Source organism: Cynocephalus volans, chromosome 6 (genome assembly GCF_027409185.1).
Source record: "Cynocephalus volans isolate mCynVol1 chromosome 6, mCynVol1.pri, whole genome shotgun sequence".
Taxonomy (NCBI): domain Eukaryota; kingdom Metazoa; phylum Chordata; class Mammalia; order Dermoptera; family Cynocephalidae; genus Cynocephalus; species Cynocephalus volans.
In genome coordinates, this window is record NC_084465.1 from 78,254,661 (window position 1) to 78,280,039 (window position 25,379).

Consider the following 25,379-nt stretch of genomic DNA (forward strand, 5'->3'; position numbering starts at 1 on the left):
CACATTTCTATATGGCTTTCGTTGTTATATCTGGCCATCTGGATCCTTTGTTTTTAAATTCCTTTAATACTAAAGAAAGAACACAAGTATTCATCCAAGTGGATTGAAAGTGAGTGGAAATAACGTCATCACTCTATTGTTACTTCAATCTCTTTGGGCAGTTTAGGATTGGGAATCTTCTCATATTTAGCAAATATCCATTGAACACGCATGAACTACTCGGCTCCGTTCTAGGTGTTGGGGTAAAGACGTTACTGGAACAAGCAAAAATTCTTACATCAGAGAGCTTACCCTCTAATGAGGGAAAACATAAAATAGCAAAATAATTGTGCTAAATGTAACATGTCTGATGGCATTTGGTATTAAGTGCTATAGAAAAAAAAGAAGGAAAAGATTTATAGTTATATATTTGCCTGGGGGGGGGTTGTGCTTGCAGTCTTAAATTTGAAATAAGAAGCTGTTTTTTTGAGTAAAGATTTAAAAGTTATGAGGGAGAGAAGTTTTCACATATTCGGAAAAAGAATATTCCAGATGGAAAAAAGAGCTAGTGCAAAGGTCCTGAGGTATAAGAATACACCTATTTTAGAGAAATTTATATAAGGAACCAGTGAGGAGGAGCAGGAGGGAGGGAGAACTAGAGTAGTAGGAGATAGGGTCAAAGTAAGATTTTTGGTGACATGTGAACTGGGGCAGAGCATGTAGGATATTAGCTTATCAAAAGAGAGTTACAACTTTTAACAATTTTTTTTTATTTTAAAATTTAATTGTACCTATTTCTGGGGTACAGTGTGTTATTTCAATACATTGACATATAGTACAGTGATTCACTTAGAGAATTACGGCTTTAATGTGGAGTGAGAGGATCAGTCTTTGGAGGGTTCTCAGCAGATCACAACGGTCTGACTCATCTTTTAACAAGATCATAGGACCATAATAGCATTCCTCCATATCAGACAGAAGATAGTCACGTTCAGCTTCACACTTTTTAACCAACTTGTATACAGAGTTAATTAATAAATGACCTTTAAAACACAAATCATTCAACTATTACAGGTTAAGTAAATATGCAAAATCACGAACAAAGGAATGACTTTAATTTATCTATGAACAAGTGTTGATTGTGTACTTATATGTATAAAATACTGTGTTAGTACCTGGGCAAAAGAACTCTGATGAAATGAGGTAGGCAATAATATAAATTATCCAGTGTTTTTTTATTTCACCATTTCCATTTTAATTTTGCATTCTAATTTATGTCATTAACTAATTATGTTAAATTGAAAATTGATGTGAAGGCTGTTGAGCTGAGGTAAATATGTTAAACATGTAACAGGAATAACTTTCTGAAATTTCAAACATACATTTTTTGATATTAAAATACTTTCAGAAAAAAATTGTATTTTTAAATATTTCATTTCTTGTGTATAACTTGTACTGGCAATTGACAGTTCATTACTTCAAATTTCAGAGCTCCTAGTGGTCTACAGAAGTGCTACACATCTATAACTAAAAATAATTCACTGTATGTTCTCAGGCTAGAAGAAAGGAGCTGTGATGTGATTCTCTCATCACAAAGAAATGGTAAATTTTGCAATGATCAATATGTTTATTACCCTGATTTAGTCATCACACATTGAACACATGTATTGAAATATAACTCTGCACCCTTTAAATATGTACAATCAGTACATATCAATTAAAAATAGATTTTTTTAAAAAAAGAATTCCTTGGGTTGAAGCATTTTCTCAGCAATTTATAAAACAGATTTAACAGTCTGATGCTCTTTGATAGCAAAGATTATCTTGACAATTTCTGTTTCTCCCACAGGATCAGACCCAATTTCCACTATGTAACATACATGCAAAAGCAAGAGCATTTGGGATGCAATCCAATAATTTCTTTCTGTTCCAAATGCTTTTCACTTTTTCTGTATATTTATGTACTAATGGTGGGTGTTTTTATGCCAACCTCCTTCTCAAAGCCTCCACTCTTTCCTTTTAATCTTTACAGTCAATGATCTCTATTATCCTTAAATAGAAAGACGATGTTAGAAACTTGATTAAAATGTTAGCTACGTATATGGGAAACTCGATCTAAATGTTACTGTGTTTTAAGAACTGTGCTCAGTACATTGTGGGTATGCTATCATTTAATTGTCATAACAACCCAAAAGGTACATATTATTATTAGTCCTATTTATGGACAAAGAAACTGAGGCTCAGAAAAGTGTATTAAATTGCCCAACAATAAGCCTACCATTTCAACAAAAGGGATAACCATAAAATAAGGTATAAAAATAAAAAGTAATACTATAGCTATTCAGTTGCCCATTCTTGAAAATCATGCATTGACTATAACTCTTCATACGCTTTGACATTCAAAGTGTAACCTACTACCATTGGCCTTGTATTTGACACGTGCTAGAAATGTGTCCCCAGCCTCCGTTATAACACCCATTGCCATCTAAGTGTTCTTCATTTAATGGGACTGCTTCAATAACTCATACCTAGTCTCCTCTTCTTCTCAAGTCTACTGTCCAAATTGCCTTTAGAGGTATTTTTCTAAGTGGAAAATTTAACTTACTAATCTTAAAAATATTATTTATGATTTATTTTACCTGTTAAAAAAAAAAACCTTAAAATTCTTAAATATTCTAAGCCTTTCTACCAAAATATCTAGATTTACTTTCCTTTAGCATCCTTTAGGGCTCTTCTGCTAAAAAAAAGCTATTCCTGATGATGAAAACAAACAAAGAAAGAAAAAACAATAGACAAAACCCTAAAAATAAAAGTTAGAGTGGGAAAGTACTGTTTGTTCCACTTCTCCTCAGTAAAGTACAAAAAGATTTCCTGACAATCCAAGTATCACTTTTTCTTCTAACCTGGTTTTTAACTCCTATATAAATTGTTTCATAAATATTATTAAAGAAATGAAAGAACAAAAATATCTACATTGAGTGTTTAGATACTATTTTCCAAAGTTGTCTATTATTATTAAACTAAGGAAAGTTACTAGTTTATTTTCCAAATGTATTTATGCTTGCTTTTAAACTCATTTGTAAAAATAAATAAATAAATAAATAAATAAATAAATAAATAAATAAATAAATAAATAAATAAGCAATTAAATACAATTGGTATAACTGCACTTTACTCTAAATATTTATCTATTTCTAAAATTTCTGTTTGTTTATTAGAGCAGATTGGGGAGAAATGGATCAATTGTGACAGATAACACCTAGCCACTTCAGTCAAATCATTAATCCAAGCATCTAAACTCTCAGGGTAGGATAAGCTGTAGCAGATGGTTCATTCTCAAATTCTAAATGTTTTCATAGATATAAGACAGTGCACTTATGTAAATATTGAGATTTGATCCTTAGAGCAGTTACTAGAAACCTACAAGAAGCTACTCAAACTGATTCAATTATGATGTAACTAAATAATCTCTTAAATATCTATGGAAATACTTTCTCAAATTGTTGGAGTTGGTTCTGTTCTATGCTACAGCAATTCTCTGAGTATCAAGGCATACAGCTGAGGCCACATATTGAAATAAAAGGTACTACATATTCCAAAAATATTTAATACATAGTCAACATCAGGTTAATAACATGGGATTATATTAGGCACTTTGAGACCAGTGTGGTGATGTTTTTTTGAGCCTGTGTTCTGGTTGTAGATAGGCCTAATAAGAGGAGCATAACTGAAGTAGAGGTTAACTGGGAAGAGAAGCAGAAGAAACGCTGGCTAACATGCCACTTCTGTCCCTCGTTAACTGTCCTGGCACCATGCATTTGTGGGAGGTGGAACAAATACAACAGACACAGCAAGTCTGCAACCATCACAGCACTTAGGACTGCAGCCAGTCTCAGCAGCAGAAACAAGTGTCACATACCCAGCTCCCACCACATGGTGGAAGGAAATTCTTTTTGAATTGGAAAAGACATTGGAGTTATACTTCCTCATTTTAAAATGAGAAAATGAGGCCCTGAGAAAGTTAGGATACAGGATTGGTTGGGGGTGTCTCAGATACCCTCTACTTTCACCTTTGATACATGCTCCAAAACATTTGTGTGAAGTCATGTTGGTCACTAAAGTATGATCACAGTCACTGTCTCTAAATATTAATGGAACATCTACTATGTGTCAGACACAGAGCTAATTATTCCACATACCCCCAGGAAGCTATGAAAGCAAAATTTAGCTTTAGGCCAAGGATTATCTACAGTCAGGAAACATGTACAGGCAAAATCCTACACTGACAAAGAACACACATGGAGTAATAGCATACGCATGCTCTCATTTCTTTTCCCTTTGGTTGTCCTCAGCTTTGCCCATCACTTGGCTGCTAAACTCGTGGAACAAAGACTAGGCAAAGAAAAGGAAGGAAAAAACTCACTCTGCTGACTATAAAAAAGCTCGAGCTGATTTTGACACCAGTTTTCAGACAGCCTCTAGTGGGAACGAAGGTCGTGCAGAAGGGTGTGTTTGTTGACCAAAGGTGCTCAACAAATGCTATTAAATGGCTACGGCCTGATAATGTAGACACTCAAAAAAACAACCATTTATTCGGAGCAGTCGCCTTCTAAATATCATAAAGCCATTTGGGGGCATTAATGTTTCCACAAAGATCAGAGATGAAATCAGGGAAAGGCTATCCTCTATAATGGGGGCTAGTAAATCTCATCACAGGCAATGAGATGGCACATCAGTGGTGCCTCATCCTGTGAGGTTGTAATATGTAGCCCCTGTACCTAAGTCCACCAAGATCATTTTCACATAATTGTCCTTTACACATTGGGCATAAAGTTGCAGGGCTGTTGTCATTAAACCCGTCAGAAAACTTGAGAATAAGAATCATCTAATACATATCCATTATCAAAGGAGACAATATTATGGTTTTAGGCAACTCATCCATTTTTGTAAGAAATATTCCTAAAGTTGTGAAGGCAATTAACATAGCTATGTTAGTGTGATAGAAATATCCATTCTATGCCACTGTAGGGAGGCTACAGTTAACAACCATTTGCTGTGTAAATTCAAATAGCTAGTAGAGAAGATTTCAAATGTTCCCAACACAAAGAAATGACAAATGTGTGAAGTGATGTATATGCTAATTTCCATGATATGATCATGCACTCTATATACATGCACCCAAATATCATATTGTGTGCCAGAAATACTTACGATCATGTCAATTAAGAAAAAATAATAATTAAAAAATATATAGTGTATTAAAAAAGAAATATCCATTTAGAGCACCCAAAAATGTGTTGTAATCCTATGCACCCAACTGAACTATTGGACCTAAAGCTTAGTTTACAAAATGGACTTTACTAGCAGAGAGTAGTTGAAGCAACAGATTGGTTACTCTTCTTCCCAGGAGGACAAAATCAATAGCTTTTCAGTTATATTTCCCCCACAGACTCTAACACAGCATATTTAGACAAAGCAAAACAAAACAAAAAAACCCTTATAATTGTGGCTTAATTGTAATTTTTAAATCCCCCACCGTAAGTTAATAAATAAGACTTTTATTAAATAAATCATTTTAGCAAAGCCTGATATGTCTTGGTGAAATTAGAAAATTAAATTTCAGAGTTTACAAAACTGAAGCCCACATTCTGGACCTTTATTAATTCTATTAAGGTACCAGCTCCTCCATTTGAGACTTGACTGATTTGAAAAAATTTCAGTCACACTTCACGTCAGTTATTTTATAAGTATTATAGGTAATCTTGAATGCTATATGAATCTTTTTGACACAGTAGTACAGCTCAGTGATATGGATGAGAAATTCATAGTTCATATCAAGGTAAAAAAAAAGAAATGACAGACTTTAATAGAAAAGAAAATGTCTTACTTGGTTAAGAATGTCTTGTTTCTGGGCATGAAAGGAAAGAAAGAATACATGTGTTAATGTAAGATAATTTATATTTATTATCTCATATCTCTGATAATTTAACTAAAAGTTCCAGTTTACAGATCAATTTTGAAACATACCCTAGATCCATGGGTCTTGAAATATGGTTACAAAACAGCAGCATCAACATTGACTGGGAAATTGATAGAAATGCAAGTTCTTGAGCCCCCCTCCAGAAGCACTGAATCAGAAACTTAGGAGGTAGAGGGTAAGCAATTCATGTTTTAACAAGCCCCCCAGGTGATTCTGATGTATGTTAAAGCTGCTAAAATTTGAGAACCATTGACTAGATTTATCCTTGAATTTAATAAGCAAACAGTTCTAATCGACATGAGATAAATATAATGAATAACGCATACAGTATGATTAAAACCTTTCAGAAAGGATTAATGAAAATAAAACTGTGTAAAAAGGTATATTAGATTATGAATACTTAGTCCTCACTCCTAATGTTTTTATCAACATAATACAACTAGTCTCTCCTATATCTCTCTGTATAGCTACCATTTCCTTCCCATTATTTTGGATATCAATGAAACAATATGGAATTGAATTTGAAATCCAGTACCAAAAAGAAAAAAAAAAAAAAATTGCATGCAATGCCAAACTGTTTTTTTTGTTGTTGTTGTTTTTTCTCAAACTACCACATTCTCCTACTCTTATGAGATCATTTATATATCCTGTGTTTTATTGTGAGCCTTCTCATTAAGACTGGTTCTCAGCTACAAATTGGTTCTTGGCTGTAATAATACCCTTAATATTATATTATTCACATAAGATTAGGTGAAGACTAACAGAAATGTCTTACTATCAAGGCATGAGTTGATAATAATTATGCATACAGGGATATGCCACACTCATTACATAAGCAATGCGATCCAATACCTTTTTCTTCCATTATTTTTCCTATCTACCAGAACTTTCCCTCTCATTCTATGGCCCAGTCACTGAAGTAAAGAGTAAAGGACATCGGCCCTCAACTGGGATCCTAGAAAACTAGCTTTTAATTGTGGTGACTGTCATTCACCTAGCTGATTAATTTTGGAACAGTCATTTTACTTTTCTTAAAATAAGTTTCTTTATTTGAAAACTTTGTAATTTTATTGATTTGCAATTCCCAAGGCCTTTTTAAGATTTTTAGAGAATCTTTAAGGTTATTGTTTAGTTTTCTTTCATTCATTTATTCAAGGAGAGATTATCCAATAATCTTTAAAAGGCAGGAATTAAGAATAAAAGACTCATCCACATATTCCACAGTATATTTTCTCTATTAGAATAGACTTGAACAGGTTAAGTTTTTATACACAGCACTTTCAAAATTCAGTAATTCAAGCTGATTATACCAAAATAATACATCTACCATTTAAGCAGCTTTACTTCATAGAGGGAGAAGAAATTTAAGGGATATTTATGTTATTCTCTCTTTACAAGTACATTTTATATGGATCATGCAAGCCATGTTTATTTTAGAAAACAAAAGATTATATTCATTCTAAAGTCTGGCTGATTTAATCACCTTTTAAATTTTTCTTGTATAATTGAGCAGTCAATAAGTAAACATCCATGCCAAATAACTTTGGGCTCAACTTGACCAGTCAATAGTGATAACTTCACATATAAATTGACAGTAGGATTTTTTTCATATTGTAAGAGTAAGTTTATATAAACTGGATGAGTTCAAGTATTGAAGAGAACCTCAAGGACTTAAAGATTTCATTTTCAACATTGTATATTCCTAATTATTTTCTATTGGCGTTTATAAATGCATACTAGTTTTTGAGAGTCATGTAAACTTTAAAATTTTCTCCTGAAGGAAAAATTCCTGTCAATATTAAGGTCAGAGGGTGCTTCAACTCTTAATTTAGAATTATTCTTGGGTCATAATGAGATCCAGCTTTTCGTTTTTGAACTCTCCATTACTTTAATGATGCATTTCAACAGTAGATCTGTGCATTTATGGAGAGGTATTACATTATGAAAAGGTTGACATCACATGTGTGTCCAGTAATGAATCTAGTAATTACCTTAATAAGTCCAGTATACATTGACTGATAATCCTCATGAAATGTATAATATCAGTAAGAGTAAGTCATTAAAGTCCTTTACATAAGAAATCATTGAAGCAAAAAAGGCTACTTTGCAAACAAGATTATATTCCAATTGAATTTACACCTAGCAGCTATTATTAAGGAGAAAAAAACAGATTTTATCTCTGTGTATAGATTAGATAAGAATGCATGTTTTCAAGTAATGTTGTAAATGTAAATATTAATGACATTTTTGGCCTTAAAGTGGTTCAGTACAGTTGTCATTTTTACTTTTCTCACTCTGCTTTCTTGGGTTTTGAGATTTTCAGTTCTACAAGTCTACTGGACAGCATTTTTTCTTTCACGCTATAGCATCTAAGAAAGTAAAATGTGAGAAAAATGTAGTCAAGACATCTGTTTTTTTCCTGATATGAGAAAATGGGGATGACTTTGTTACTTTTATTTTCCCCATTATTTATAGGCATTAAATATTAATTGGTTGTTTAAAATAAATATTAAGGTAAAGAGTTTTAAAAGGCACAGTAATACTTGTATATCAGAATATAGAAAGAATAAGAATATATGACATAAAAAATAGCTAACTATGAGAACTACTGAAAAGAAATTATTAAACAATATGAATGTTTTGAGGTTGGAATTTAGAGATTTAGGCTATAATAACTAAACTTAAGTTCTATTAATCCCAGAGAAGTATACTGTTAAAATATAACCAAAAACTGTGAGGTATAATATTGAAAGATAACCAAAACCAAGAATTGTGCTCTTGTAAACATGCAAAAACAAAACAAAAATGATTAAGAACAAAGCATGTTTTAACCAGCGAACAAATCTATCTGAGTGATTAATCCAGACAGAAGGGTGTTTTGCAAAGAACAGTTTTTACTCCAATTGACTCAAACATCACTTAGTGAAGCTACAAATGATCTAACAGTAATGATGATCAAACATTTAAAATGTAACATCTCTCAACTAATATTAAATGGAAGGTTATTTAACAAAGAATTAGGGAAAAGGCATTTATCTAAGCATGGTGTTCAAAAGCAACTGATAGGACATGCAAAGTTATTATAAGGAAAGAACATCAGGAACTCATAAGCTTAATGGTAATTGATTAAATACAAGATAGGAGAAAGGAATTCCTTTCTTTTTATCCAAACTTGCTCCTTAAGATGATAACCAATTACATCCATCACAAATTCTTTCTTTGGTCAAGGAAATAATTCTCTGAAAGGAGTAGCCCTCTTGCCCCAAAGTCCATTTGGGGTTAAAATTTGTAGGGAGAGAGCGAGCCAGGTGTATTCTCTCTCCCATCTATCTAATCCATTTTTCTGACTTCTAGGAAAAGAACTTAACATTATGTTTAAATGATCCAAACTCTTTCAAGCACACATTATGGAAGTGTTATTTTCATTAGCAAAACATTTGGATGAAAAATGTAGTACAACTTTTAATTATGTCTTCCAGAATAGCATTTAGTTATGAACTTCATTTTGTTTATGTTATGGCATGTAGTAAGTGATTTATGGTATGTGATATATATATATATATACACACACACACGTGATATATATACACACATGCACATACATATACATATACATATACACATATTTCCAAGATCTCTTCTTCAAGAAATACTCCCCTCCAAGCATATATATGAAACTTATAAAAAGAAAAAAAAGAAGTTTTACCCCTTCAGGATTATACTTTGCAAGCACACCATTACCATGGAATTCTTCAAGAACATCCTTTAATTTCTTTGTAGAATCTATAAAAAATAGAAAACACAAATTATTTGTTTATGCCTACTGCAATTGTGTAGCCCAGTCCAGAAACAAAGACCAAAATGTAAATAATCACCAATAGAAACAAAATTTATAAAACAACATGTATAGGTCTTTTACTAGTTTTAGAAGTTCTTTCATTGGAAAAGATGATCACAAAAAAATGAAAGGAAAAGGAACAAGTATATTTGGCTCAAGTGCAGTGTCCAAGAATGGGGTCATTGCCTATCTATTATATAAACTAATGAACAGATAAATCAGTAGGTACTATGTCTTCCTCCTTTATTTTGATAACATAACATCTAAATGAATGAAATAAGCTAAGTTTAAAATGAAAAATAGAGAACATAGGCATTCTTTGTCAAACTTTATAATTTATAGATCTCAATTTTTATATAATACTGCATTAACGAATAACTACTAGATAAGTAAAAAATAAAATGTGTAGTAAAGCCTTTGTGGTAAATCCATTCAGAAGCAAGCTACAGATTTTAGTATTTTGAGGGTATTTTCAGAAAGAATTTTCTAAATATATTCATAGCACTAATGCTTGCCTTAATTCAATTAAGAAACAAAAGTTAGATATGTTACCAAAAGTATTTTCTTAAGTAATTATTTTCTTAAAAAGTACTACAATTTTTAGATGTTTATATAGGAAATAATGAGTTTATTACTTAAATCCTGAGTTTATATGGGAATAATGTTATGAAAGAACTAATGCAAACATTATTAGAATTAAAATCATGTATATTAACATAATATAAATGTGTGCATTGTCTATTAAAGTAATGCCCTTATTCTTACAAAAGTAAAATTTTTATCAAACAATCTCAGAATTACAATATATTTAAACTAGAGCTAATAAATATGGATAAGTTATCTAAGTATTCAATCAAGTTTGAATAATAGTGAACAACAATGTTGAAGTTAAAATGTGAGAAATAAATAGATTTTTCAGTTTTCCTTTATAGAACAGGGCATGGAAAATTGTTTCCTAGCATTTGAATATAATCTTTCCTGACTTCTCCCAAGACTCAGCGATATTTGAACTACCAGAAAATATTTTCCAGTTTAAAAAATATAATTCACGAATGAACACTTGAAATATTCTGTTAGAAAACTCATTCTTAGGTGCCCATTGAACGCATCGCGCCTATATTTTGTAAACTGTACTTTCACTTGGAATGTACAATTTTCTTCCTTTACATTGTAAATTCTGTAGGTTTGTGTATGTGGCGGGGGGAAGTACTTCTTTAGTTGAGATAAAATTCACATAATATAAAATTCACTATTTTAACCATTTTAATTGCACACTACAATTCAGTAGTTTTTAGAGTATGCACAAGGTTTTGCAATCATTACTGCTGTCTAATTCCAGAACATTTTCATCACCCTGAAAAATAAATCTCATACCTATTAACAATTCACTCCCATTTTCTCTCTTCCAGTCCCTGATTACCATTAATCTATCTATTTTCTGTGTCTATAGATTTGCCTATTCTGGACATTTTGTGTAAACAAATGGAATTGTATATGTTGCCTTTGTGTCTGGCTTCTATCACTTAGCAAAGTGTTTTCAAGGTTCATCCATGTTGTAGTTTGTATAAATACTTGATTCCATTTTATGGCTTAACAATATTCCATTGCACGGGTATATACTACATGTTTAAAAATCCATTTATCAGCTGATGCACATTTGGGTTATTCCAGGTTTTGGCTATTATGAATAATGCTTCTATGAACATTCAAGTGTACAAGTTTTTCCTGTTTTTCTTGGGGGTGGTGGTGGCAGCTGGCTGGTGAGTGAATCCAAACCCTTGACCTTGGTCTTATGACGCTGTGTTTTAACCAACTGATCTAAATGGTCAGCCTTAAGTGTACAAGTTTTTGTATAAACATATGTTTCAATTCTCTTGGTTATAAGAGGGTACTTCAAAAGGTTCACAAAGATTCATTTTATCTTTTAATTCTATTTTTCTGTGAACTTTTGGAAATAACCCTTATATACCTAAGAATAGAGTTACTGAGTCATACAGTAATTCTATGTTTAACATTTTGAGAAATTATCACATGGACTTTCACAGTGGCTGTACCATGTTACATTTTCACCAGCAATGTGCAAGCATTCCGATTTCTCTACGTCTTTGTCAACACTTGTTATTTTCTAACTTTTTAAAATTATTATTATATCTATCCTAGTGGATGTTAAGTGGTTTTGATTTACATCTGATTAGTAATTTGCCAATGACTAATGATACTTAGCATCTTTTCATGTGCTTATTAGCCATCTGTGTATTTGGAGAAATGTCTATTCAAGTCCTTTGATTACTTTTTAATTGGATTGTTTATCTTTCGATTGTTGAGATTCTCTGGGTGTGTGTGTATGCATGCGCATGTGTGTGTGTGTTTGCCTGATGCCTGTACAGCTTTCTATGTGTTTCTTTTTCAGTATATACTTTGTTAGCTCTTTTCATACTGTGATCAGAGTTAATTTGTTGCATTGTTTTTCTTGCTACATTGTAGGTTCCCCTAGGACAGAAAATATATATTTTATTTTTGCACATCTTTCAACTTTATTATAAAGCTGAACAATAGAATTGCAATAAATATTGGGATTAAATTAACCAGAATTATTCATAAATTACAATAAATTACAGTAATTGCTTCAGCATGTACCTTTTCAGAAATTCACACTGCAGAGAACATATTGTATGTTAAAAAAAGACGTGAAACTGATCCTCTATTCAAATCCTTCTTTGTGGATGATAAGGCACTGTTCTAAGTTAGCAGAACCCCTTTTACTTCTTCTTGTTTATAAATGTAGATGCAAACTGTTCTGTGCATAGGTATGAGACATACACATATACAGAGACACACATTCCAGAACATAATATCACAACAGACTATGTTTATTTTAACCGTATCTTAGCCCCATGATAAATAGAAGAGGGAAAAAAAAATTGGTTTCTAATGTGTAGGCTTCCTGAAAAACCTTAGAGACTTCCTGAAGATGGCCTTTTCATTTCAGGTTTCCATACAAGTAAAAAATACATTCAGAAATCATTTATAAATGACCCAAATGCAAAATCTCTTAAAATCATTCCTCTCATATTTTACTGGTTTACTGAACATAGTTTATACCAGAATATTCCTAGAAGGCAGACCATGAGCTAAATTAAGAGTCAAAAATTTCTCAATATGTGACCATCATTCCTAGAACTGTGACTCATTAATGATCTTGGTCTGGGACAATTTAAGAAGATCTAATTCATATTCAGGTGAATCACCATCAATTCAGCTTTCTCCTTCTTCAGTTCTCAAGCTCCAGTTCTATTATCCTGTTCTATTCCTGTTTCAATAATCTTTCTTGGGCCCAGTCTAAGAAAGAGACCTTGACTTGCTCAGCCAATCTTCTGCAGATGGGGATATTGGTATGGAATACCAGAGGGTTCCAGATTCCATAACCTGTCAGCAGAATTCCCTTACATGAGCTGTCTACATTTCTGCTTAGACTCCTAAATTGCACTAGGTCATGAAACTCCTAATACTGTGTTCTACCTGTCTTCATAGAAGAATACACATTTACCAATATGGTAATTGTAATTTAGCTGCTTTTCTGAATTTCTTTCTATGACCTATCACCATAAACATTCCTATCTTTTTTATTACGCCAACTCCAGATAATGTTTTGTCCAAAACAACATTGGGGCAATAGAGAGGAGAAAGGATCCGTGACTGGGTCTGATCTGCCCTCTAGGACAAGTCAGACACCCAGGAAGTGACACCTGGATGAATAGATAGTAGGTGATATATGGGCTCAGTCATATTTCAGCTAATATTGGAGCTTCAAGTAAGAGAGCACAGTGACAGATACTGGTCTGAGCAACATAAAGGTACAGAACTATATGCTACCTACCCCAAGTGAATCATTGTGCAGTATATGCATGTATAGAAACAATACACTGTACCCCACAAACATATACAAGTAAATGATAAAAATAAAATTAAAAACAACTGGGAAAAAAAAAAAAAAAAAAGGAAACCCAGGCAGGCCGGCAGCTGAAACTTGGGAGTTCAATTCACAGTTAATATGTATCTATAATGGGACAAAGACCTGGTAACCAGGAAGATTGGCAAGGGAAGTGCTGGGAAGCCACATTCAAATAGCTAGTTCAATCCTTGGGATAAGGGCTCAGGACAAATTCTCAGCACAAAAGACTGGGTCTCCTAGAAAGCAAAGGAGGACTATGACTGGGGGCAATTCTAAAGTCCAAGACTAATTTCAGAGGCACCTATGCTTGGCTTGTCTAGTAGGGCAGAAAACTTGGACAACAAAGGTGGATACCCATTGCTGCTTTTTGGCTATCATATCCATCTTCCCAGGAAGTAATTTAATAACTATAGTCAGAGCAGAGACAATGGGATTGTTTGAGTTGTCTTTCACATCACTATCAGAATCACATAAGAACTGAGATGGTATGTGAGCCTGAAAGTGGTATCATTTTATTCAGCAAACACCCTTGTTATGTGCTGGGGAAAAAATAGAGGAAATGTATATGGGAGCCGATACACTACATTCTCTTTTACGGCTTGTCTCTCCAGCACCCGTTTTGGTACATGAACAGATCTAGTGCCCCTAAAGTGCCCACTCCCTATGAATCCTCTCATTTCAGCTGAGTCATGTAATCAATAATGCCATGAGATTTAAACTAGCTACATTTTAGAAATCAACATTAAATTATTATTTACTTTTACAATATCTGAATTTTACATGTTTTTCTGAGAAAATTAGCTTCCCCTTAGAATATTCTGAAATAAAAAATAAATTGATATGCACATTTGGCAATGTTTAGAATATAGCTAATGGGTCCTAAGAAGTACTACATGAATAATTAAACACTTTCAGTTTATCTCACATCTCTTCAGGCATCTGTTATGTCTTGAATGAGCTTCCTTTGTGATTTTATTGCCTCTTTGCCTCTTTATTCCCCAAAACTCAATACATACTTAAATAAATCTCAAAGGCCCCCTGGAGTAATGGAGAGATTTAAAGCCAGATAGATTTAGATTTGAATTTTTCCTCCAGAATTCTTGGCTGAATGTCCCTGGACATATTTTTAATCTCTCTGTGGCTTGGTTTTCTAATACTTAAAAGTAGAATAGTGATACAGACCTTGCAATACTGTGCTAGCAAAGGGTCTGGTACTCCATAAATTCCTGTTTCTCTGTTCCATTCTAAACTTGACTTTAAACATATTATCATTCTTCATCAGCTTTCTGTTGCTTTCACATTGAATCACAAACTCCTCTTGACATCACAGATGTGCCAAACAGTGTTAATAGCGTTATGGCATCCCATGATTCTAAACATCTTCTTTTGTTCATGATTGATGGATTGATTGATTTGTTGCCCAGGAATTCCTTCAATGTCAAATGAAGTTCAAATATAATGTATGCCATAGTTTACCTGCCACCTTGTCTACAAAACCTCTCAGGACCTCCTTCAAGCACAGTAGTCAATGACTTACCCTCCCTGGAACTCCCCATAATAACTCTCTTAGAATCTGTATCCAATATGTCCATTGAGTGCCACTAACATTATTAATTATAGCTTGAATGTGTATAGTTTTTGAGAGTTTGAAAAAGTGTTTTATTATCTCATTTAAAACTCACAATAATTTTACCAAACTTTTTCCCCACTTAGCACATGAAGAAATCAAGGATAAGAAATCATTACCTATTCAGTTCTTATATACTACTGTTTTAATGCAAGTATGTTGACAGTTTCCTTTACCATTCTTAATTATTTTATTTCAACAGTAATAAAAGCAAATATACAATAGAAAAAAAAAAAAGGAAATCATTACCTATTCAGGATCACACAGCTAAAATCAAAATCACACAGCTTAAAGAGTTTAAAGTAGTGATTCAAATTCTTGTATATGCCCAAACCTATTCTCTTTACTTTTGAAAAAGAACCAATAAAAGTTTACAGTTTAGTCCAGGATTTTATTAATTTAGTTCAGTAAATATTATTACGTATTTTTCTAGTATATTAATATTTGACTTCCTTTTACCAACTTAAATGAACAGATAAAAGATAAATCTTGTCAAGGTCGACCAGTTAGTTCAGTTGGTTAGAGTGCTGGTGCTGATAACACTGATAACACCAAGGTCCAGGGTTCAATTCCAGCCAGCCACCAAAAAAAAAGAAAATATGTGTATTCTACATACACAAGAAATATAAATAAAGCAAAAATATTCATATGGATATATTTTTAATTAAAGTGTTTATTATATTTCATTTTAGTTTATTGTTCAGAATTGTTTCTATTTGATAATGGAATAGAATATATATATATATATATATATATATATATATATATATATATATATATATATATACACACTCCCACAAGTTATTTTGAAAACTTCAATCTGCATGTAAACTTTACATAGTACATATTTCAAGTAGTTATTTTAAGAATGCATTTAAAACAATAAAGTTGTTTACACTACATTATGAGAAAAGTACATAGAAAAGACAGAAGACTATGGAACAGAAATAAAAATAAAATACCATTTTAAATATATTTTAAAAGCCAAGGGCAATAATTTTACCACCTAAATAGTAGTCATAGCTGCTGTGGCAAGGCTATCATATATTTAATTGTTAACACCAAGAATGTTACATATAAAATGAATTTTCCATTTTTACAGATGACACGTTTTTTAAGGACTGACTATAGGTTCATAGTCTAGTCTTTTATTTGCTGAAGTAGGCACTGCCATGTTTCCCAGTTTCAGTGAAAACATTGGTTTTCCAGGGAAAAATAATAGCTCTAACAAAGTGAGAGAGGCTGATATTGACTTTAATATGAATGTTAAATGGAACCATGAAAAAGTCATCTTTGGGTTCTTTCAACTCAGTGCTTTCAAATGTTTCTTTCAAAATCTAGGCCTACCTGCATAGTTTTTTCCTATTACCACAAAGGATGTTCATGGACTAAAAGTCTTTTCCTGGGCACAGCCAAACGCATCTTTGCAGTGGCTGTTTTAACCCTGTGGCAGATAGGGATCTGCAGTTTTAAATATTTAAAGAGAAAAAATTTCTAATTTAAATACTTAGCTAGCATTAATTTGCATATAACATATTAGTATTGATTACAATACTGAATTTGATAAATAAAGTTTCCCTTAGCTATCTAGTATATAAAATTAACAAAAAAGCTTTATTATTGTTTAACCCAGCTTTGTATCTAAACCAGTGGTTCTCAAACCTGGATCCATATTAGGATCATTTGAGTAGCTTTAAAAATATACTGATGTCTGGGTCCAAAATACAGTGACTCAGATTGAATTGGCCTGGAGCGAAGCATAATCATGGTATTTTTAAAAAGCTCCTCAAATGATTCTTGTATGTGACTAAGGTTGAATTAACTACTGCTCTGATCCTTAAAGAGATGCCACAAAGAGAGTGAGATTTAATCAGCAATTTTTTTCCTGCTACATTTTCGTATGTATGAATATATATCTTGTCTGTTTGCTGCTCAGGGAATTTATTTTAGGGGAAAAAACTCATGAGAACATTTTATTGAAAGATTTATTTACCCTCACCTCAGGTCACAGTAGCAAAAATAGTATTTTGGAAATCCAACAGACTTAGATATTGATATTGCTATTAATGCAACTCACCAGATGATATAAGAGAGGTTCTGCTTAAATTGTAGTCAGTAGCAGAAAGGAAACACCTACAGCACTATGGAAACAAACTTTAGAGAACTAGTCAGCAAGAGACAGAAGTTTATAGCTACTTATGTGAGAATTGAAAAAGAAATATGGAACTATTATTAAAATTAAGAGCCACATTGTAGCAATTTATATGCTAACTGAAATCTATACACCTGGCTTTTTAAAAACATCATAAGAGGAATATTATGATGATACAGCTACACCACTGAGAGCTGTAAAAAAATAAATCTTTGTTCAGGTCTTTGCCCCCTGCTCAGCACATGCCTTTGGGCACAACTTTAAGCTGCTCTGAGTGCAAGTTCACTCTACATGTTCCTGCTAAACTCTTGGGATCATCGTTAGCCTAAAAAGATGACAGCAATAACACCTTTGAGCAAACTGTTACACACATAGTAGTAACTATTTTCCTTTATCTGGAAAGATAACTAATTCCAAAATAACTTCTGATTTGAGAATATGCAGAAAATCTCCTTTTTCCTTTTTTATATTCATTAGTCATCAATAATCCTCTCAAACATCAAGTCCTTAAAACACTTTCTTGCATTTGTTTTTTTTTTCTCCTTCATCTATCTATATTTTACTTTTTGATGTAGAGATGTAGTCCAATGCCTTACACAAAGTATTTGTAAAAGTCATTCTTTAGATGGACAAAATATCTGCTAATTTGGTCAAAAAAACCTATCTAGACACTGGAAACCGGTAAAATAATTTAAACTTTTGTACAGATTTTATTGTGTAGAAAATATATTAAGAAAACATACATTTACCTTCAAGTCACTCATCTATACTATAACTAAACATTAGTATTAGAAACATAATTTTAATAAAAAATTATAATTAGTTACAGAATTGACCAGTGTTGACCCGTGGTATGCTGGAAAATATTTACCAACTGTTGAGGACACACTCTTGCTAACTTGTAGCATTTACCAATTGCTGTATTGCAAATATTCTCACCATGGCCATTTTAAGCCTCAAACATGACATCACGAATGTGGAGTTGGGAAAGGATGCTAACATTCAACTCTCAAGAGGAATAATTAACGAATCAATCTGCATAGAATCTCATGTACTGAATAGATCTTTCAAGACTAATCCAGAGCTTAGGAGCACAAACAAAAGCTTACAGTTATGACTGCTCAATCATTCTTTCAAATACTCCCAAAGCTCCTACTGAGTTTAGAATATATCGTTAAACAAAATAGAAATCTTGTATTCTAGTGCAAGAAGATAGAAAATTAACATAATAAATAAATGTAGTATATTAGAAGATGGCAACTGCTATGGAAAAAATAGTGCAAGGTAAGGAGGCTTATCAGTTTGCAGGATGGGGGAGGGACACAGTTTGCAATTTTAAATAGCATGTTTAGGAGAGACCTCTGTGAAAAGGTGACATCTGGGCAAAACTCTGAAAATGATTTATCTTTTAAAAGAAGCACTCGTGCAGGTAAAACCAATGAAAACGGAACAAGCTTTGTGAATTATACCAACTTCTATTTTTTGGTGTTGATAGTATTTTACAAACGGTAGTTATGCAAGATGTAACCATTGGGGGAAGTGGTACATAGTGTCTTTCTGTACGTATTTTTTGTTAAGTTCCTCTTTATCATTTCAATAAAAATTTTTTAAAGGAGCACTCTAATAATGTGTTGAAAACACACTGGAGGAAGACAAGGGCAGAAGCAGGGAAATAATTATAAAATTATTACATTTGTTAAAATGTACCCCAAAGGACAGAAAAATGGACTAACTATGGTTAAAAGAGACATTGAAATTGTTAAACAGAACCAAATGGACGCAGCAGGAGGGAAAGGGCAGACAGGTATTTCTCAGCCTACAAGTACGTATCTTCCTGTTACAAAGTTTTCTTTTTTGTAACTAAGCAAAGGCAACTCTCAGAAGACAAGGCCAAATCAGCCATAGCTGGGAATTCTGCACTGACCTTCAACAAGTCCACATGGTGCCAGACACATAAGCCCTTCTTCTGGTTCCTGGCCCACTATGTCTCCAATCAGACAGAAAACAGACGCCAAGGACGTTCTTCTCCGATGAGAGAGGCCACATCAAAACCAGCCACAGACAGTCTATGGAGCACAGTCACACCCCTTTGTGCCGTGTCCAGGGCATTTCTCTGGGTTTACTGGGTACATATCCTAGGAGGCATAAACACCAGCCTCCCCCCTTCCCGGGCAGAGTGCTCATCTTTCCCGATGCTCCCCAATCTGCAGATGGCTTTTATTTTTCTGGAAAATAAAGCCTCCCTTTTTTCTCTAGTGGATCTTGTGGTCCTCTTTTGTTAACACATTAATGCAGTGTAGAGACATGATGACTTGTATGAAGGTGTTAGTGGTGGAGCAGGAAAGATGGATTCTTTTGCAAGTGGAGAGAAGAGGATTTTCTGAAGGGTTAAATATGAGTTAAGAAAGTAAACACCAAGAGATCCCAGTTTAAGCAACTGAAGGAACATAATTACCACAAAGTGTAATGGGGAATGCTGCAGATGAAGCAGGTTTGAGATGGGCGTTCTACATTTTAGTTTTAAACATTTTGTATTTGAGAAATCTATTAGACATCCATGTGTAGCTATTAAGAAAGCAATTTCTATATCAGTGTGGTATTCAGGAGAGAGGTCTGGGCTGAAGAACTAAATTTGAGTATTATTTGTAAATGAATGATATTTAACGCTATGGGACTGGATGATATCACATGGAAAGCGACTGCAGAGAGAGAAGATACCAAGCACTAAGTCCTAGGGCACTCAGAAGTTCAGCTACGGGGAACAGAAAAGAATTCTGAGAGGAGACTAGGAATGAATGTCTAGTGCAATAGCAAGAAAACCAAAGAAACAGCATGTCATGAAAGCAGAGGGTCATATAATGTCAAATTAAATAAGGAGCAAAAAGTGACCATTGAATTCAGCAAGAAAAAAATTATTCATGTCTCTTTCAAGAGCTATTTCAGTTTAGTAGTTGGGACAAGAGCCCAATTAGAGTGAGTTTAAAAGAAAATAGGATGGGAGGAAAGGGAGGCAGCAAATACAGGCAACTCGTTCAAAAAGATTTGCTGCAATAGGAGAGAATTTGGACAGTAGTGGGACTGCAGCAAGTGGGGACAAGATCATTTTTCCCCCCAAGAAGAGAGGAAAGGAAACCATACGCTATAGAAATGACACAGGGGAGAGGGAAAAATTGGAAATGAAGGAAAAAGAAAAGGCACCAGTAGAATGGTGTCCGCGAGTGGGTAAGAAGGACTGTGGTCTCCTTCTCAGCAGCAGGTCTGGCTTAGGGTGGGAACATGGACATTGCACTTAAGTGGGAGGGCAGATTGACAAGTGCTGCTTTAACTATTTGTGGTGACACTGCTGCTACCCATAAATGGGGATGATAATATCTTCTCTGTGCTTTCGCAGGGATTAGCACCTGCCACATAGTAAATAGCTACTAACTATGAGACATTATTATCATCTGTGCCATCAGACTTTCAGTGAGCTCTGAGATTTTTTTCCATAACCTTAATTTCAGATTATTTTCCATTTTCTTCACTTTCTTTTGTTTTTAATTTTTCACTTATTTATTATTAGCACATTCATTATTACAAATTGTGATTTTTCTTTATGTCCTTTACCAGATCTATCACTCCTCAAATCCCCTACTCCACACCCCATCTCTAGAATCCTTGGGGGGATTCTTCATTTTCTTTTGCATTTTCACTAGATGCTTTAGACTTCCTATCTTGAACCAAAAACCAGAATATAATGTAAATTTTTCTAAAGTTATGTTTAAAATATTAACTAAAATGTTTTTGTTATGTGAAATTCACTTTTCTGGGCAATAGAATTAAGTGGGCATTTACGTGTTTAAATGAAAACATTTGAGTTACAATTTTGAATTTGTGCATTATTAAAATATTTAAACCCACACAAGTTCAGAAGATGACAATTTTGTTTTATTTTATTTTTTTTAAAGTTCTTATGTGGGTTGCAAAACACTTACTGAGAAACCAGACATTCTGGCAACAATACTGAATTCTCTAGTCACGATGTTAATAACATCCTTTTTTAAGACAACACAAAATTACTGAAGTTTTCAATTAGTTTCCGAACATAAAAATTTTTAGCTCTCTGTACATTTACTAACAAACAAAATATTAGGCAATATGGAGAAAGCACAGTCTATTTATTCTTCTGACATACACATTTTAAAGGCTAGAATTTGCTCACATACTTATTTTAAAGAACATAACACTCCAAAATATTGTCTCCAAATCTTAATTCAGAACAGAACTCAGCGAAATGTGCCATTTTTATCTTGTGGCTATATACATCCAGTTATCTTTACCACACCTCAGGAGGTGGTGAAGGCTCTAACGTAAGTAGGAAACTATGACTGCATACATAATTAGAAGTAGAGAGATTTGCTTCCAGATCTTGGCTCTTAGATTATCTATAAAATAATCTTCTCAAAATGGACCTCTATTTTCTCCCTGTCATACTGAGGGTATTAGAGGAAACACTGCTTAAGGACTCTACCAGCTACAACATTCTGTGACTCTCTAAAAGTGAATATCTCCAAATACCCCTAGGAGGACCTGCAGTTCCACACCTCCTAAATATTCCCTTCCTAATATTCTCACCTCTAATTTTTACTTCTCTCAAACCTTATCCCACTTTTTAATGGCAAGGTCACATTGAGGAACTTGGAAATTTCTAATTCCACTACCAGGTAAACTGAAAAATAAAAGGAGGGAGCAGCAACAATTCCAGTTCAGAAAGGATATATGTATTTCTGGATGTCAAAATCCCCAATGGCATGAGAATCTCTAGTACTGGTATTATATTTAGTACTTGTATTATATTTCTGAAATGTATGTAGAATTATACTTATTTCTATGAAAAGTGATCAAGTTTGGTCGAGTTCCCCAAAAGTTTAAATTTACTATACTAAACTTTGAACTTTACCTACAATGTGACAACCAATCTTCATATTTTTAAAATTGGGGGGGAGGACAGTTGACTCATGCTATGGGTCAAACGTGTCCCCCAAAGTTTATGTATTGCAAACTTGATCTCCAGTGTAACAGTATTAAGAGGGTGGGGAATCCTATAATGATATTTGAAAGGTGGGACTTTTCAGAGCTGATTTGATTGTGAGGACTTTACCTTTATGAATGGCTTGATCCATTCATGAAGTAATGGATGGGCATGGTTCTTATAGCTTTATAAGGAGAGCAAGTGAGAATGTTAGCTCATTCTTGCTCACGCCATTTGCCATGTAGCTCCAGGTCGCCATGGGATCCTGTAGAGAGTTACCACCCAGAATAAGACCCTCACCAGATGTGCCCCCTGGACTTTGGACTTGCCAATCTCCAAAATGGTAAGAAATAAATTTCATTTCTTTATCAATTACCCAGTTTCAGGTTTCTGTTATGAGCAACAGAAAATGGCATAATACAACTGGAAATGAAACACTATGTGTATGCATCATGTCCTTTAGCTCTTTATAATATCACTGTTGTGCAGTCTTCAAAAGGGAAATCTATGAGTTGTTTTTAATGAAATGATATCTTTCACAATTTGCATTCTTATATAGGAATATTTATTCTCAACAAACTTTGTCATAATTTGCTATCAGATAAAAAACCTGCTCAAATGCTAGCTAAATGTGTAGGCTCTTCTGGTGGAGTTCCTAATGCATCTTAGTTGTATTATCAGTCATTCACCTGATAGGACCAATGCTAATAACCGATTGTTTAACCATTTTTGAAGACCTAAAAAAGAAGAAAATAGATAAGAAGTTAAGTTACAAAGCAAGTCTGAGATGATTTTAGAGATTTATGGTATAGTAAACATTGCACAGTTTAAAACTGAAAAATGAGCAACTCCAGCGAGTGAAACTGTAGCAGTCTCCCCAGTGAATTGTGGGGTTCCTTTGACCAAGGTGCTTATACTGTGAGACAGCTCTCGGTCACGTTAACAGTGTGTGTCTGTGTGTGTGTTTTAAACACCCTTTCATAAATTCATTCAGCATTAAAAAATTTTTAAAAAAAATTTCCAGGAATGTAGAATCTGCCAAAGGTAATCTAATACTGTTAATTACAATTTTGGGCTGCTGTAAAAAATTACCACAAACCCAGTGACTTAACACAACAAAGAGTTTGTTCTCCCATAGTTTTGGAAGCCAGTGGACTAAAGCCAAGGTGTTGACAGAGTTGATTTTCTCTGGAAGCTCTGAAGGAGAATTCATTTCATACCTCTCCCCCAGCTTCTGGTGGTTGCTGGAAATCCTTGACAATCCTTGACTTGTGGATCCACTACTCCAATCCCTGCCCGGCTTCACACGGCTTTCTCCCTTCTGTCTTTCATAAGATCATTGGACTTACAGCCTGCCCTAAATCCAGGAAGATCTCATCTTGAGATCCTTAATTACATTTCCAAAGACTCTTTTCCCAAATAAAGTCACCTTCAGTTTCCAGGGGTTAGAATTTAGTGACTTAGACATACCCTTTTTTTTTTTGACCACTATTGAACCAACCAAAACTTTTATTAATACATTGCTCTGAAAACCCAAGGCCTTAATGGAATTTTGTAAAGTTTATTTTTTTGGTAAATGGTATGTTAGTTCAGGTCCTCTAACAAACACATGTAAAAAATTCATAAGAACTCCTGAGAAGGATAAAGGGGAGCGGGAGCAGGTAAGGAGCACTCTCACACTATGAAGCAGGTCTTGTGAAAAATGACAAGAAGGAAGAGGACTGGGTAAAAAGGCCTCAGACTATGGTGCAGTTCTGAGAAAAGTCTCCTTCAAGCTAATGAGGAGTTCCCACCAGACATTGCCCATTGGAAGAGTTCTCTATCGTAAAGAACTGTCCTGGATTTAGCATCACCACTGTCCTTGGCTATTGCTTGGGAGCAGTCCAGGGAGAGCATGGCCTCAGTGCCAGTACCATAATGAATCCAAAATATAATGCCTAATGATAAAGCAAGCTCAGGTGAGAAGCCTTCTGTCACCATTCATCAAAATTCCAAAAAAAAAAAAATTCAAGAAAGACAATTCTGCAAATGTAGCTCTTTTGATATCTTCAGGCCATCCTAGAGCATCCTAGGACATCCTTCTAGGATTGTTGATTATGAAATAATATCCACATGATCTTTTTGTCTCCCAATACCACTTGGCTATTATTTATTACAGCCAAGAGGTATTGGGAACCTTGAAGGCACCTGATGTTGGTGCTGCAGTATCTGGAGTGGGTGATTATGGAGATGACTTTGCTCTGATAAAGGATTAAACAGTCCTGATAGCAAGAAGGTGCTCAAATCAACCAACTGGGCTATGAAATGGATCTCATCTCTAATAACAAATGAAGTATGAAAAAAATGAAATTGTTCTATAATTTGTTGCTAAACTTCCAAAATTTTTATGAAGAGAGCTACACAAATCAGATATCTTAACCTACTGAAGAGGCCTGATTTACTACACTGGACAGTGAACATGTTGAAGTACAGTTTTTATGAGATACAATTACAGAAAGGAGTTTGCTAAACTTAATTCTTGTGCATTGGAAGAAGAGAAAGCATAAAGACGATGCAAATCTTGACAATAAATTTTAGATTGTGCAGAAAAACTAACTTGGCAATTGTATGTGATGATGACATAAGTATAAGCGTCACACACTCTCCATATCACCAATTATATTTACACAAACAAAATGGAAACAGATGTGGAATGTGAGTTGTGATCCTCCCATTGCTGTTGTCTATGGCATCTGTTGATAGTTCCCTGCCATCCATTTCCAGACTCAAAAGAGCCAAGAAAAGAAACTGCCCATTGGTTCCTTGTATTTGGACATGGTCAAACCACAAGCACTTACCTC

General features: G+C 33.9%; 1 protein-coding gene across 6 annotated transcripts in view; it reads right to left on the minus strand.

The window, feature by feature from the left end:
* Positions 1–25,379, minus strand: part of DGKB (diacylglycerol kinase beta) — a 633,703-nt gene that overhangs the window by 544,111 nt on the left and 64,213 nt on the right. For 3 of the 6 annotated variants that reach the window (XM_063099139.1, XM_063099136.1, XM_063099135.1), the window contains exons 2-3: positions 9,666–9,742; positions 5,867–5,887 (exon numbers count right to left, since the gene is read on the minus strand). In XM_063099139.1, the coding sequence (XP_062955209.1) occupies positions 5,867–5,887; positions 9,666–9,742 (98 nt within the window). The remainder of the gene's footprint in view (positions 1–5,866; positions 5,888–9,665; positions 9,743–25,379) is intronic. The other 3 variants (XM_063099140.1, XM_063099138.1, XM_063099137.1) reach the window with 1 other exon arrangement.